The sequence below is a fragment of the Girardinichthys multiradiatus genome, chromosome 1 (genome assembly GCF_021462225.1).
Source record: "Girardinichthys multiradiatus isolate DD_20200921_A chromosome 1, DD_fGirMul_XY1, whole genome shotgun sequence".
NCBI classification, from domain to species: domain Eukaryota; kingdom Metazoa; phylum Chordata; class Actinopteri; order Cyprinodontiformes; family Goodeidae; genus Girardinichthys; species Girardinichthys multiradiatus.
Window position 1 is genome coordinate 46345385 of NC_061794.1, and position 14513 is coordinate 46359897.

General features: G+C 39.7%; 1 protein-coding gene and 1 long non-coding RNA gene across 6 annotated transcripts in view; one reads left to right on the forward strand and one right to left on the reverse strand.

Annotated features, from left to right (window-relative positions):
• Positions 1–14513, reverse strand: part of LOC124876034 (neural cell adhesion molecule L1.1-like) — a 72184-nt gene that overhangs the window by 29386 nt on the left and 28285 nt on the right. For 3 of the 5 annotated variants that reach the window (XM_047378525.1, XM_047378517.1, XM_047378510.1), the window contains 12 exons: positions 14288–14390; positions 12481–12659; positions 9550–9672; positions 9175–9345; positions 8589–8703; positions 7235–7419; positions 6432–6572; positions 5264–5407; positions 5027–5138; positions 2150–2310; positions 1757–1907; positions 583–713 (listed from right to left, as the gene is read on the reverse strand). In XM_047378525.1, the coding sequence (XP_047234481.1) occupies positions 583–713; positions 1757–1907; positions 2150–2310; positions 5027–5138; positions 5264–5407; positions 6432–6572; positions 7235–7419; positions 8589–8703; positions 9175–9345; positions 9550–9672; positions 12481–12659; positions 14288–14390 (1716 nt within the window). Of the gene's footprint in view, positions 1–582; positions 714–1756; positions 1908–2149; positions 2311–5026; positions 5139–5263; positions 5408–6431; positions 6573–7234; positions 7420–8588; positions 8704–9174; positions 9346–9549; positions 9673–11802; positions 11957–12480; positions 12660–14287; positions 14391–14513 lie in introns of those variants that run through there. The other 2 variants (XM_047378512.1, XM_047378532.1) reach the window with 2 other exon arrangements.
• LOC124876113 lies at positions 11298–11942 on the forward strand. Its single transcript, XR_007040220.1, has 2 exons — positions 11298–11804; positions 11873–11942. It is a non-coding gene; the product is annotated as an uncharacterized LOC124876113 (long non-coding RNA).

The window sequence follows — 14513 nt, forward strand, 5'->3', positions numbered from 1 at the left end:
CCCAAGCATCCATTAGAAAGAGGAACCTTGACCACACAATTTTTGTTGCCATCAACAAGTTTTGACTGTTAGCTTGCTGGCGTGTTTAGGATTACTGTCCTGTTGGAACATCCAGCACAAGTTTCAACCATGCAGCTGTTGAGTCTACATGGACCTAAAGAGTGTAGTGCTCCTTCAGGTTTTTGCAATCACCACCACCACACGTGGCAAAAAGCCTCTCAGCATAATACTACCAACCCCATGCTTCACAGTTGGTACAGTGTTCGTAGGTTTGAAAGCGTCACCTTGACCCCATCAGTTAAATTTTTGTCTTGTCCAACCCTTCCACTTTTCACTCCAAAGGTGTTTGCTTATGCGGTTAGCTGCAAATTTCAGTACAATTTAAAGGAACCAGACCATAGCAACTTTATTCATAAATGACTTTAAGACATCCACAGCTGAAACAAAGTTCAACCTGTCATGTTTTTGGACTGTGGGAGGACATCCTTGTCCCTGATGATCGGTGGTAATCTTCTACATATCTGTGAATCTGTTATTGCTGGACACAAGGTATCAGACACAATCAACACACATTATCCATACCTTCTACAATGATGGAGCCAGTGGCTTTCACATGGCCCAGTGGTTCAGTTTCGACCTCACAAGTGTAATTTCCTGTGTCATCTGACTGGACCTTTGTCACTTTTAGTGTGTTATTCTTGAAAAAAGTGTACCTAAAACCAGAGAGAAAGCAAGCAAAAATGTTATGAAAATATGAAACAGCCAAAGTCCTAACCCTATGACTCCTTCACACTGAATGAAAACTCTGAAACAGTGTAAAAAAAAAACAGAATGTGGGTGGACTTTTCAAGGTCCTGGCGTGGTCTTTAGGGTTGTAATCAGACTCATTTTGTGTGACGTAGTGGGATAGGTTGTGAAGTAGTTTGGATACACACAAAGCTTTCTTAGCGAGGTTGCACTGGTCATGGTGGCAGCATTGCCACAGTGTTCATGGTCCCATCATGGCCACACTGAGCTTGAAACAGCAATTACTGTAACATTGTTGGTGGCGCAGCTGTCCTCATAAGCTAAAGGATTCCAGCACACCACTGCAAAGAAGAATACATGCTGTCTACGTGTTAATAAATACCATTCTAAACTCAGCTGTTCTTCAATTGGCTGTTGAACACAAAGGACGAAGTGCTTATTCTCAGTGTGGTTGGGCCTACTGGAAGAGAAAGGAGGTTCCACACAGAAAATTTAGACCAGATTTAGACCAGGAAGTCTGGGAGACTTACAGTGCGTTGCTTCGGGTACACAGACGTTGAGCGAGGATTTGAACGTTTTTAGACCACATTTGTATTTGTAAATCATAAAAGATGAAACCTCCCCTTCTCTGTTTTAATTTTTTTCTCTTTGCTTCGATAGATGGTCAGTTTGCTTTTCCACTGTAAGTGATTCACACCATGGTTTACATCCAAGTGAACAGAGACCAGGGTTTTCAGCTGGACCAGTGTTTGCTTCAAGTTCATATGAGTTTTCACACCTGCTCAAACAAACCACCCATCTGCAGAAACAAACTCTGGTCCATTTAAAGTGGGCCGAACCACTCTGGTGTGAAAGCCCTCTAAGTCTTGGAAATCCTGTTTTACTGTCCCCCAGAAATATAATGTTCCATTAACATTTGCTATATTTATGCATTTCTCCTCTACAGAACCAGGTGTTGCCAGTGTGCTCATGCATACTTGGCATTATTCAGTGTGTCGTGTGAGTTTACTTGTCAAGCATCCTCAAGTTCAGGTTGTCTTTCTTCCAATGGACCTTGGAGCCATGCAGTCGAGGATCCTTGTAGAAGTGACAGTCCAGGAAAACAGCTTCTCCTCTGTGGACGTAGATGTCCTGGGGACCTTTGAGTATTTCAGTTTTATCTGAGAAAGAGAGAGAAACCACAGGCCGGCGGATTTTATTCTGTACAATCTCTTCATTATTCTTTAATCACTACAGAGATTCCTTAATATTCTACTTTATAGAACTTATGGTTTCAGAAGAATATAAAAGTAAAATAAATGACATAAACACTAATGTAAAGAGGATGAAAATAAGACAGAAAATAGGAAAGAGTTTTTTTGTCTATGTGTGTTTGCAGCTCAGAAATTCATGCGTGACTCACCAAAAACTTCCAGGTTAGCAGTAATGGAGATGTTGGTGTTATCAACAGAGCAGGTGTACACTCCCTGGTCTTCATGGGTGACATTAACTATCTCAATTGTTCCATTGGTAAACAGGGAAACACGAGGATCTGACAGCAGAGGAACCATGTCGTCACGCTCCCTACAAACAAACCCGGAAAGAGATAAAATATGTTCATTATTAGAAATGATGTTCAGCTGCCAGAGCTTAACGCCCTGCAAGATGTTCTGAGTTTCCAGCAGCCTTATTAGAGAATGGCAACAGGAACAGAAAAACAGCACAGGCAATTAGGGATGTTTATCATTAGTGAGTAACAAGATCATGTAGAGAAATCTGGTACCATTTCTGTAATGTAGAAGGGAGATAAATCTCAATATCCTCCATTTAGACATGTTTGTATTGTAAATATTTCTGTTTATTACTGGTGTTTATTAAAGGCCAGGAAACCATGCAATAAACAATAAAAAAGTATAAGATGCTTGGCTTCTTTTAACACATTCAGAAAATGTACCTTTCTTATTTGCCTAAAATGTTTGGGGAGGCTCAATTGTCAGATTAAATTTTTCTTATTAAATAACAACCTTTAAGCAGGTATTGAACATACTTTACATCGAGCTCATATTTTTGTATTAAGTGTTGTTATGTTGTTTTTTATATTGCTCAGAAGTAAAATTCTAATCTTAAATGTCGTGTTTCCTCTGGCTAAAATAATGCTTGGCTTGAAAACATCCGTCTGTGTGTAATTAATCTATATAATGTGTTTCACTTAGTGAATTACTAAAATAAATGAACTTTTCAATAATATTTAGATTTACTTAACATGGCTTTAAATGCCATAACAAATTACTTAGTCAGACTCATTCATTTATAACCAGATTTACAAAGAGACCCATAACGTTTTTCTCTAACTTTTACTGATAAATACTGAAACTATTTGTAATTGTTAAATGTAAGAATAATAAGAAAAAAAACTTCTGTTTAGATTTCTTTTAAATTTTACTAAAGTTTATATACATTTACAAATATTTAGTAAAAATGCATTTTAAACACTTGGGATTCCCCAAGCTTCTCCCAATAGTTTGTTGGAATTTCGGCCCGTTCCTCCTATCAGAACCAGCAGAACCGGATCAGTTTTGTAGGGCACCTGGCACCACACAACTTTTCAGCTGTGCCCATAGATTTCCTATGGCACCATGACCAGGACTTTATGATGATTTTTGTTGTCTTTAACATAATTTGTAACTAATTTGACCGTATGTTTCAAGTCATTGTCTGTTTGGAAGACCCATTTTGTCAAACTTTCTGACTGATGTCCTGAGATGCTGCTTCAATATTCACTCATAATGTTCTGTCCTCATGATGCCATCTATTTTGTTAAGTGCACCAGTCCCTCCTGCAGCAACACACCCCTAGGATGCTTCCATAATGATGTTGATGCAGACCCGTTTCATTGTGGATAATCGTTCTCTTACCAGCTTCAGCGTCATCTTCACAAGGTCTTTTGCTTTTGTTCTGGGATTGATTATCATATTTTAGACCAAAACCCGTTCATTTCTGGAACACAGATCCTGTCTTCCTGAGTGGTATTATAGCTGGACAATTCCATGCTGTTTATACTTGCAGATTATTGTATGTATTTGGTATGTAAACGTCTGAATTTTAAGAAAGTAATAAAACATCTAAAAAGAGTCACACTATTCTGGCATCACACAGAAATAATTTTGGTAATCCTGAGTGGCATAAAAAAGAAAACGTTTAGTCTGGTTTAATGTCTGACAGCCAGAAACCAAAGATTAGGTGACCTTATATATAAACACATCTAGTTTCAACGGTGTACACGCTCACTGACAGCGTGTTTAGCACCTGGAAGGAATCTGGTCCCCTTGCAATGGAGACATTGGTGTTCAGATGAGTTGGCATGCATTGTGGAAACATCAACAGTAAAGAGTGTTATCAGGCAGCTGCTGGAGCATCCAACAGTCAGTCAAATTAGTGAATGAAGGTCACTTCATGCACTGACCCCCCAGCCTCATGCAAATCCAAAATGTGGCCCTTGAAATCCATCAAATGCTGGTAATGCTGACTAAAGCATCATCTGTGTCTACTGGCCTTCATTCACAGTTTAACTGGCGCTGATGACTCTCTTGCTCCACCTATTATAGCCGGTCTGCAGACCCTCCTTTCTGAGTTCTCCTCTTTGAGCTTATGTTATGTTTTGTGAGTGTATGTGGTTTTTAATTTTTTAATATTTTCTTTCTTAATGTTTCTAATTTTAGAGACCACTTGCATCCAGTTCCTGTGAGAGCAAACGAACAAAACTGACCCAGTTTTAAGTGGTATTTGTGTTAGATTTTTGTTTTTGTTAACTTACAAGACTCCAGTAACATTTCGGTTATGATTTTCTGTATCTTTCTTGGAACTATAACAGGCTACGTTCCAGGAACTTCTACAACATTTTCCAGTAACATACAGGCTACTTTACTAGAACTTATAGGCTACTTTCCAAGAACCTACTGCTATAGGAACTCTCGACTGCTTTTGGAGAACTTACAGGTTATCTTTTTTAAAGTGTGCTGTTAGGTTGTTTAATGAGGTCATTCTTTGATGTACTGTACAAAGCTTACAGGTAACTTTATATAGGTAACCTGTAAGTTCACAACTGTAATATATATTGCTACCATATAAGAATAGCAGGTTCGTTTTCTGGTAAAAGTAATCAAATTGTTGCATTTAATTTGATTATTAACACATTAGTATGTGTAATCACTACTTTAAATTCTCACTCAATCGACACCTGGATTTTTAAAATTGTTTTTAGTTAATTTTTACTCTAGATGAAATTAATTGTGCTTCTCACCATGATATATGTGGTCGAGGAGCACCAAAAGATTCACAGTCCATGTTGATGTCTTCATCTTCAAAGACCTTGTACACCATCCCATCAGAAGACAAGATCTGAGGAGGAAGCTCTGTGGAACAAGACAAGAATCATCCATATATCCTTGATCAGGAATAAAAACTGTATCGTTATGACAGAGGATTTTGATATGACAGGTATATGCAACAGAGTGGTGGGAGCAGAACGTGTCCGTACCAACAACAAACAGGTTGATATTCTGGAGGATGGAGCCGTGTACGTTGGTGGCTTCACACTGATAGACGGCTGTGTCAGAAAGTACCACATCCCTCAGTATCAGTGCGCTGCTGGTTACGGTCCGACGGGAATCCTCATCCACGGCTGCACAAACATTTACACAGTGAGGAAAGCTGGTTGGAGGAGGTGAGTGAAAAACAGCTGGAGACGTATTTCACGAGGAGGCTTTGATCTTCTGCTCTCCTCTGTCTCATCACTTCTCTTTCCTTTTTTGAAATTATGTTCATTTTTACCTCTTTTCAATGTTCTTGCTTTGTAGTTTTCCATTTTCCATCCTTGTCTTTTTTTAAAATATTTTATCCAGATTTCTTCTCCTCTACTTCTTTATTTTATTTATTTATTTATGACTGGTCTTTACTTTCTTTTGTTTGGGCTTCTTTGCTGATGTCACATATTATTTATTTTTAGCTTTTCTTTTATTCATTTTTCATGCTCATTAATTCTTTTTCTATTTCTTCCCCAGATTATATATTTTCTTCCTTCTTTTTCTTAATTTAATTGCTTTACATATTTATTCTAAATTATTCCATTACCTTGCTGTTTTAAATTTCTAATCTCATATTCTCAGTTGCTTTATCTCTGTGTATTTCCCACATGCTTTTTTCTTTTTCTTTTGTCATTTTTTTCTTCCTTTTATCTCTCTCCTCCTTGCTGATTTCCACCCCTTTTGTTTTTCTTAATCTGTTTTATCACCGTCCAACACTTTCTCTCTTTAGTGTCTTCTTCATTGCCGTCAGTTACATATTTTCTTCCATCTTGTATTCTTTCAGACCATTTTTCTTGACTTTCTGTGGACGTTGATTGTAAACATTTCTGTCTCAGTTAAGCTGATCTTATTTTTGTCTTTGGAACAGAACAGAGACTGAGCGGTTCCAGGAAACCTCTCTAAAGTCCATCTAAACCTTTGAATCACAGAATAATGCATTTAAAGAGAAACTTAATCACTGGTTCCTTCAAAATACCCTTTATATCACTTTGTAACAAAATAATTTTTGTTCTACAAAAAAATACATTTGACCAAATTCTTAAAATCTGTTAAGTGAATAGTTTTTGCTCTTTGCTAAATTTTTGGAATAAAATGTATTTCAAAAAAGGAAAGTGTCACAACCTGTCCCACCTGTCAGTGGTTCGCCATTGATTCTCCAGGTGATGGTGGGGTCAGGATTCCCTTTGGCCAGACAATCCAGTCTTACAGTTTCCCCTGGTGCATACTTCAGGTCTGGGGACTGCTTCGTCCAGTAGGGAGCCGCTAGAAGGAAGCAAGAACGCAAACAAACAAAATGAATCAGTCATAACATCCTTAATTACAGACAGAAAAGATAAACACTCATTAAAAATGGTTTGATTTTCTTTTATAATGGAGTGTCTAACAGCCAGACCCGTTGCTTTATGGACTGGTGATCAACTTATTTACAAGGATGATGATGAATGTATCGTCTTATAAAAGGACCATGCCCATATGCACCCACCGGCCTCTTCATTAGGTACACCTTGCTAAGAGTTGGACCCCTGTTTGCATTCAGAACTGTTATTTCTTCATAGCATGAATCCATGAGGTGTCAGAAATGTTACTCAGTGATTTTGGTTCTTATTGACATCGAGGCATCACACAGTTGCTGCAGATTGTCAGCTCCATATGAATGAGGATCTCCCATTCCACCACATTAAAAAAGAGCTCTACCGATTCTGATCTGGTAACTCTGGAGGCCATTGGAGTCCAGTGAACTCATTTCATGTCTTGCTCTAATTGTCCTGCCATCAACTTTCACATTCAACATTCTGGCCGATGCTTGCAGAGTCTGAGACTACGAGCTGTTTTTGCTTTTGAACATTGAACAGTTTGACTACCTAGTTTTTCTGTTTTCAGTGTTGCTGAAATTTTTGCTTTTTATAATGTGTTCAGCTGCCTACCTTTTACAGTAATTGTAAAGGAACGTGTCGCATTCCCATGAATGTTGTGCGCCCTACATTTGTACTCTCCGTCATCATCCTCGGTGATGCTCTTGAAGTGAAGCCAGCGGGCACTGTTGTTTAGCGAGGCACTTGTGGTCTTCAGAACCCCATCTGTCTTCTGCCATTCCACCTTGGGAGTAGGCCTGCAGAGACACAAATAAGGATGAGAGGGAGACTGGAAGACTACATGAATGAAATGTAATGACCCAATCAGTTCAGCCCATAAGACGGAAATTAGATATGAATAAATATAGATCATCACAGGAAGGAAAAAGATTGTTGATTCATGTGAGAAATCCACTTGCAAAATTGCTGAGTAAGTTACGAAAGCTCAATGTTCCAATTTACACGTTTGTGGATCTGGAGTAGGGTTACAGATATGGCCCTCAAGGCATTCGAGAGATATTGCAAAAAAAGGACCCAGAGTTGCTTTCATGGGTTCTCCTGTTACTGCAGCACCACACCATGAGCTGTGTCCACAAAGTAGGCCCAAAGTAGAGCTTAGAAAAAGGACTGGATGGATTCTGTCAGGACTGCCGCTTGTTATTTGGTTGGTGATTTTCGTGGAAAGGATCTCAAGACGTAGCTATAATGAGGAGACTGTCTAGCTGGGACCCTCAGGGTCTCATCCTGGGATTTTGGTGATGATGTTATACTGTTAAAATCTATAAGTCATTACCCACAATGCTCACTGAACCAAAAATGTTGGAATTGTCCATTTGAGTCATTGGGCCTCAAGTTCACATATCTTAGTGTGTTCTTAACCATTGATGATAGAACAGGAGATAAGCAGATTGATGGGGGAAGACAGAACTAAGCCAGAAGGTGAAGTTGTACGTTTGATGGTTGCTCTGATTTGTTGTGGTGAGGAAAGAGCAGATGGGGTAAATTTGTTCTCATTCTTGATTTATTTTTAACCCTCAGCTATGGTCAAGGAATACCAGCAGCTTCTGGACTTTGCGTAAAAGTGGAGGTAAGATGAATGTATTGTTTGTTTGTTTTTTTTACATCAAAACGAATAAGCTGAAGTGGTTCAAGCATCTGACACCTCCAGCCGGAGGTTTTCCAGGCATGTTCTGCAGAAGCAGACCCAGGCAGACCCTTCTAATCCTAGGTTTGGGAGACAAAGGTCTATTCAGGTCCAGGGTTTCCTTCCTGGACCCATGTCTTTTCAACCACATCTGATATAAAAAAAACACTGCATGACTGAGTAGATGTATAAGGAAATCTATTCATAAATGGAACATCAGAATGAATCATCTACTTCAAAAACACTGCAAAGACACTAACAAAACCATTCTGACATTCTTACAGGCCTTTGGGGATACATTCAAGGGTGACAGTTTGACCCCTGAGGGCTGGCACTACATTGTGGGAGTCTTGGGGTTGGAGGAAATGTGGTCCTTTTTCCTGACTGACATCGTTACCTGGGTAGCAAAAGAGAAAGAAGAATTCATAAGAAATAATTCACATTGAGCTGTTTTATTTGACCTAAAATATCTCATTTAACAAATTGTAATAAAAACCAAATAAATTAACATGATGAAATAAGTCATATATACAACTTTGGTGTCTACATACAGCACTTCTTGCAGACTCTTCCTTGCTACTCTAAGTGGTTTGGGAAGCACCACTAGCACTATGTTGAACCAACTTACAATACTGGAGATGTGACAACCTACCAAAAGGATCCCTACTGAGCACTAAAATCCCATCCACAGCAGTGTTTTCTGGACCTATACCCCTGAGAGCCTTTGTTCCTCCACTGTCAAAAAAGCTGCACTGCCCTACTTGCTGTTGAGCTTAATTGCATACCGTGCACACATGTACATACTGTATGTGAAATTAAATGTCAGGATGTGCCAGAACAAACATATAGTATATGTGTGTGCACTTACTTGACTGGACAGTGAGTTTTACAGCAGTCGGATGGATAATAGTCCTGGCTGATGTGTACTGAGCATAGCAGTTGTAGTCCTCTCTGCTGTCGTCCATCACAAGATTTGAAAAGTACAAGTTTCCATCCAGGCCAATCATTACTCTTTCATTCTGTGGAATGTGAACCATCCCTGTGGAAAACAAACCACACACAACCAGATATGTCATAGTGCTGCGCAAAATTTAAACCTCATTTTGCCAAAACTAAAATAAATAAAATTTCTTCATGCAAACCATACTGACTTGCACACAAGATGTCTCGAGGAAAAACTGAGCTGTTAGAAGGAAAGATCTATCAATCATAACCATAAAAGCAGACTGGAAGAAATACTGACCGGTGCCCATCCAGTAGATCCGAGGAGGAGTAGACCTTTTTGGAGGGTTACAGGTCAGGATTATGCTCTGGCCTACAAATGCTGTCTTGGTCAATTCGTTTTCTTTTGGTATAAATGGATGAGCTGAGACACAAAGCAACAAAATATAACATTGGAAAATGTCTCACAAATCATTTACAAAACATTTAGCACTTTTGAAATATTGTTAGTGTTTGGGTGTGGTTTTCTTCAGCTGTAGGGTTAGACATTGGACAGTGGCTCGGGAATCAGTGATAAGTGAAATTGACTTGCATTGCTGTGGGTGCATTCTAGTTTCTCTCCTGTTATGCAGCAGTGAGATTAAACCTGTGTTGTGTCCTCTGTCCCATTGAAGTCTGGTGAGGTGTTCCCACAGAGTCCTTTATGAGGCAGCAGAGATTCCTGCTGTGCTGAGACATCTTGTTCTTAAAGGCCAATATATGCGACTGTAGGCATTTTCAGGCCAGTCTGTTTTGAGGTCTTTCTGGGACATAGTAGACCTGAAGATGCCCTAGAGTCAAGTTATATGCACTTTTGCGTCTTTATTTTTGTGCGATTTCACATAACCAGAAGGAACGCTGTAAGTAACGGTTGCTCTGTGGTCGGTGAGGCTACATCACTTATGGACATGTATGAACGTTCACCACAACAACATAGTGAGCCACAGATGGAACTATGTTTGCTGTGTCAGCACAGTGTAGATGATACAGCAGATCCAGATAGAAGTTGTCTATTTTTGGAACAAGCGCAACTGAAAACGAAGGAGTCCTACGAGGCTAAATCACCACAAACAAACATACTGTTAGTGGTGTAATAACTGTACGTTATTCGACTGAGGCAGAGAAATAAGGACATCATCGACAACAAAGAGTAGGAAGAACTTACTTTGATTTCCAGACATAAAGACATTTAATGGGAAACACATGATCCGTATCTTACTCTATGGCTTCCTAGACTGGAGGAAATACTGACCAATTTTTCTCATTTGATTAGTTTCTACTACTACTTTCCATTTATACTTTTTTGCATTAATAATCTCTGAGTTCTCTGTTTTTTCTTTCCATTGAAAGGCCCGCCTGACTTGATCCTTCTTTATTTAAATGTCTCTTTCGTGTACAAAACTAATCAAGCAGCCATTGACCCTGTGTACAATGTTCTGTCCCTAGAATGTTCTACTGGCTCAATGCTTTGGTGTCTCTAGTAAGAAGCCATTAACACTGTTGCCATAAACTCTGTATATTCTTGTTTTTTCTTGCCCTTAGAAAGTACTGCTTGCTCAGTTGTGTATGTGTGTGTTTCTGTGTCTGCTTTGTGTCTTCTCAACCCCAAGCCAGTTGTGGCAGGTGGCCACTCATACTGAGTTATGTTCTCTTCGTCCTGTTAGAAGAGAGATATAACTGGACATAAGACTTTAAAAGAATGGAAAAATTGGATAATAACGATTTATCTTTGCAATTACAAGGAAAAGAGTTGTTGTCACCTATGGGTTAAGTCCAATGTATTTCATCCCAACTCCTCCTTTTATGCAATCCTCTCTAATTACTCTGTAGTTCTCCTGAAATTTTGTTTTGTGCATATTATTTCAACACTTAGCCTAAATTTCACTTCTTTGGTTAATATTTAAGTAAATACAAGCTAAACCTCTTGAGGACTAAAACTGTAAAAATACATTTTAAAAATTAGAATGGGTAATAAATCAGCAATTAGCATCCTCGGCCAATCATCATGTCAGAATCCGTGGTGTGATCTTCCTGCAGCTAACCAATTTTACCACCAGGTGCGGTTTTCGGGAGGTGCTGGAGCTGGACAGGTGCAGCTCATCAGGCTCATCAGCTGGGCAGTATATGAAGAGGCTGCGCCTGCACTTTGTTGCCTGAGCGTTTTGCCTTTGCGGTACAGCTGCTGGCCATCCTAGAAGTCTGATTTTGTTGTTGAAAGCTAAGTTTGATGTGCTTCACTTCTGTACTGATTTTACCCTGTCCTGACACTTCCAGGTGCATTACTTCTGGATCCGACGGAGTTGACCAGAGACTTGGAGTGAATCAGTTTGAACCGATTCCCGGATTGAACCTTTGTGCTGACTCTTCTGTGAGCCTCCAGCTGAGCGAATCCTGTCCACCCTCCCAGCACCTCCTGTTCGGCCCGCCCCGACCACCATGGCGGGTGAAGCTGACCACTCTCTCTCACACCCCAGGATTTCTGACTATCCTCCCTGGTGGATTTACCCGTGCTTACCTGTAAGCTGCACAATCATTTTTGGTGCGTTTTCTGGGGTCCAGTTTATAACTCTGTTCTTCTCCCGCAGCCAGAGGATTCCACTCCCGTTTCCCGATTCCCAGGATTATTAGCTAAAAATAAATATTTGTCTAAACTTATCTGTCTCTGGTTGTTCTCTGCATGTGGGTCAGGTTGGCAGTCAACATTATGACACATCGTATGATTCTGAATGGAGAAATCACATTGTAACAGCGTGATCCAAGATAAGAGCGTCTGCAGATCTCTCAGATTCTCTAACGACAACCACATCAAGGTGTCGGCAAATGTTCTCCTTTTGCCAGGGCATGGCTGCGGTGCATTCTATAGAGATTTTGATGAACAAATTCAACTCTAAGGTGAGATTGACGAAAATAAAAACACTGCATACAGAGGGTGAAAACATGGACCTCCCATCAACAATATTACAAGCACATGACTGAGTGCTACTTCTGTTCCTAGGAAACGGTTGCCATGGCAACATGAGCTGAGAGAGCAGACCTGGTGGTCCTTGTTAACCCGACTCATTCAAACGTGTATGACAGTATTAACAGGTCTGATGGGTCTCTTCACGTGAATCAGCACCTGTTTAACATTTTTACTATACTGAGATTGACTTTGTATCTACATTCGCAATGTGTGTTAGTGTGTGTGACTCACGCTCAACTATAACCTTTACAGTTTGTGTCATGGCAGTCCCCAGGTCATTGGAGGCAAAACATTGGTAGAAGCCGGCGAAGGATTCCAGCGGCGCCTCTTTTCCGTATTCTGAGGCGTTAACTTTTCCGGACCCTTTCTGTTCCCTGCCAAACTGGGCGCCATCCTTCACCCAGCGGATGCTAAAGACAGAAAAACGGTAACGCTTGAGGTATAGCAGTGCAGAAACATAATAATTTCAGTAAAAGCTGGGATGTTCTCCATACTTTATTCTCTATGTGTAAATTAATTCTGACAGTTGGGGGTTGTGCAAAATGAGTTCTGGCTCTGCCCTGAAAATAACCATAAACTCACTGTGAGAAGAAACAGTTTTAAAGGTAATATCTGTTATTCAGAAAATAAATGCTAACTTTGCATATCCACACTCCATATATGTAATTATCTTTTGTAGTACATAAACATATACATGTTTGTTTTAAGATATTTTTTTGGCACTAGAGGCCTTTTTTTTGATAGTAGGCAGACAGGAAGGAGGGGCAAAGAGAGGGGGAGACATTCAGCAAAGATCGCCGGGTCCGGGACTCGAACCCAGGACGACCACTTCGAGGACTATAGGCTCTATATGTGGTCGCGCGCTTAACCCCTACACCACCAGCGACGCAACATGTACATGTTCCCATTGTCTTTACATCCAAAATGATGAATTTATACCCAACTAACTTATTTTCTACACAGAGTTTAAGATGCTGACAATTCAAAATAGGATTTGCGAGGCTGAATGAGTGCCTCACAGCATGCAGTTTCCTGTTCAATATTGAATATACATATTACCCATGCTAATGTTTCCTGCTTCAACTTGCTGATTTTTCTATCCTGGATGTCTCTCATTCCTGGCCAGCAGATCTTCATAATTTTTTTCCATTCAGGTTTTTCCCCCCAAATTACGTCTCATTGCAGAACTTAATATCTTCACTGATAAGATCAATGATCAAAAATGAGACTTTTCTTCCACAGTTGTTTTGACAGTATTTTAATATTGCTTATTCAGGTATAACTTTAATCTGCATGAAAGTTGGATAGCTTTTTGCAGCCCACCCAGTTATTTGTTTGTGGGCATCTTATCTGCAGTGCAGCTAACTAGTTGCTTCTGCAATTCTTTAGATTACAAAAAAACCAATAATCTGATTTATGGCCTGAAATGGTCTGGTATTAGAACACTATATTTCAGGTGGGAAATATAATGATGTTTTCTATTTGTTCTCAGAAAAATCACCTGGAAGCACAATGATTTTCTGACTTGTAACTGCGACTGTTGAATTGGGGAAACGTCTGAGTTTTAGTGTTTGAAACACAGAAAGCAGCTTAAATATCTGCTGACTTCCTCTGCTGAAGAGAATGCATTAGACATCAGTTTTCCTGTATTGGTAATGACTTTTTTTATTTATCAGCAAAGCAATGGTTGGGGTGGTGGGAATCATTTTTCAGTGAGATAATTTGTTTCTAATAAAGATTCCTGGACGTAGCATGTGTAAAATAAGCAAGAATCTCATCTTGGTGCATTGATCCAGCCATGAATTTTTTATCTGATTGGTGTTTTTATTATGACATTAGGTCCTAAAGCAAATGAGATAAGAGGAAGTGGTGTCAGACAAGATTTGGTGAGATGGAAAATGTTTGCCTCTGATTTCATTAAAAGAATATTTATTTCCATGCCAACATAAATGTCAGAGGGAGGAAATGAACAGCAAACAAGAGATTAACATTTGTCTCGTCTGTTGTGTACACTCATGCACAATCCCCCTGTACTCACTGGGGTGTGGGGTTGCCAGAGGCCTCACAGGTCAGAATTATATCTTCTCGAGAAAACGCCGTCACCGCTGCTGGCACCACTGTCAGACTGGGAGGCGTTTGCACTGAAAACACCAACAGGCAAACATGCATCAAAAATTACTTTTTCAAGTAAAGTTATTTTGTGTCATTGAGCACCTAACTCTAAACCAGTGCATCTGCAATCATATCGATAATAGATTTTTTAT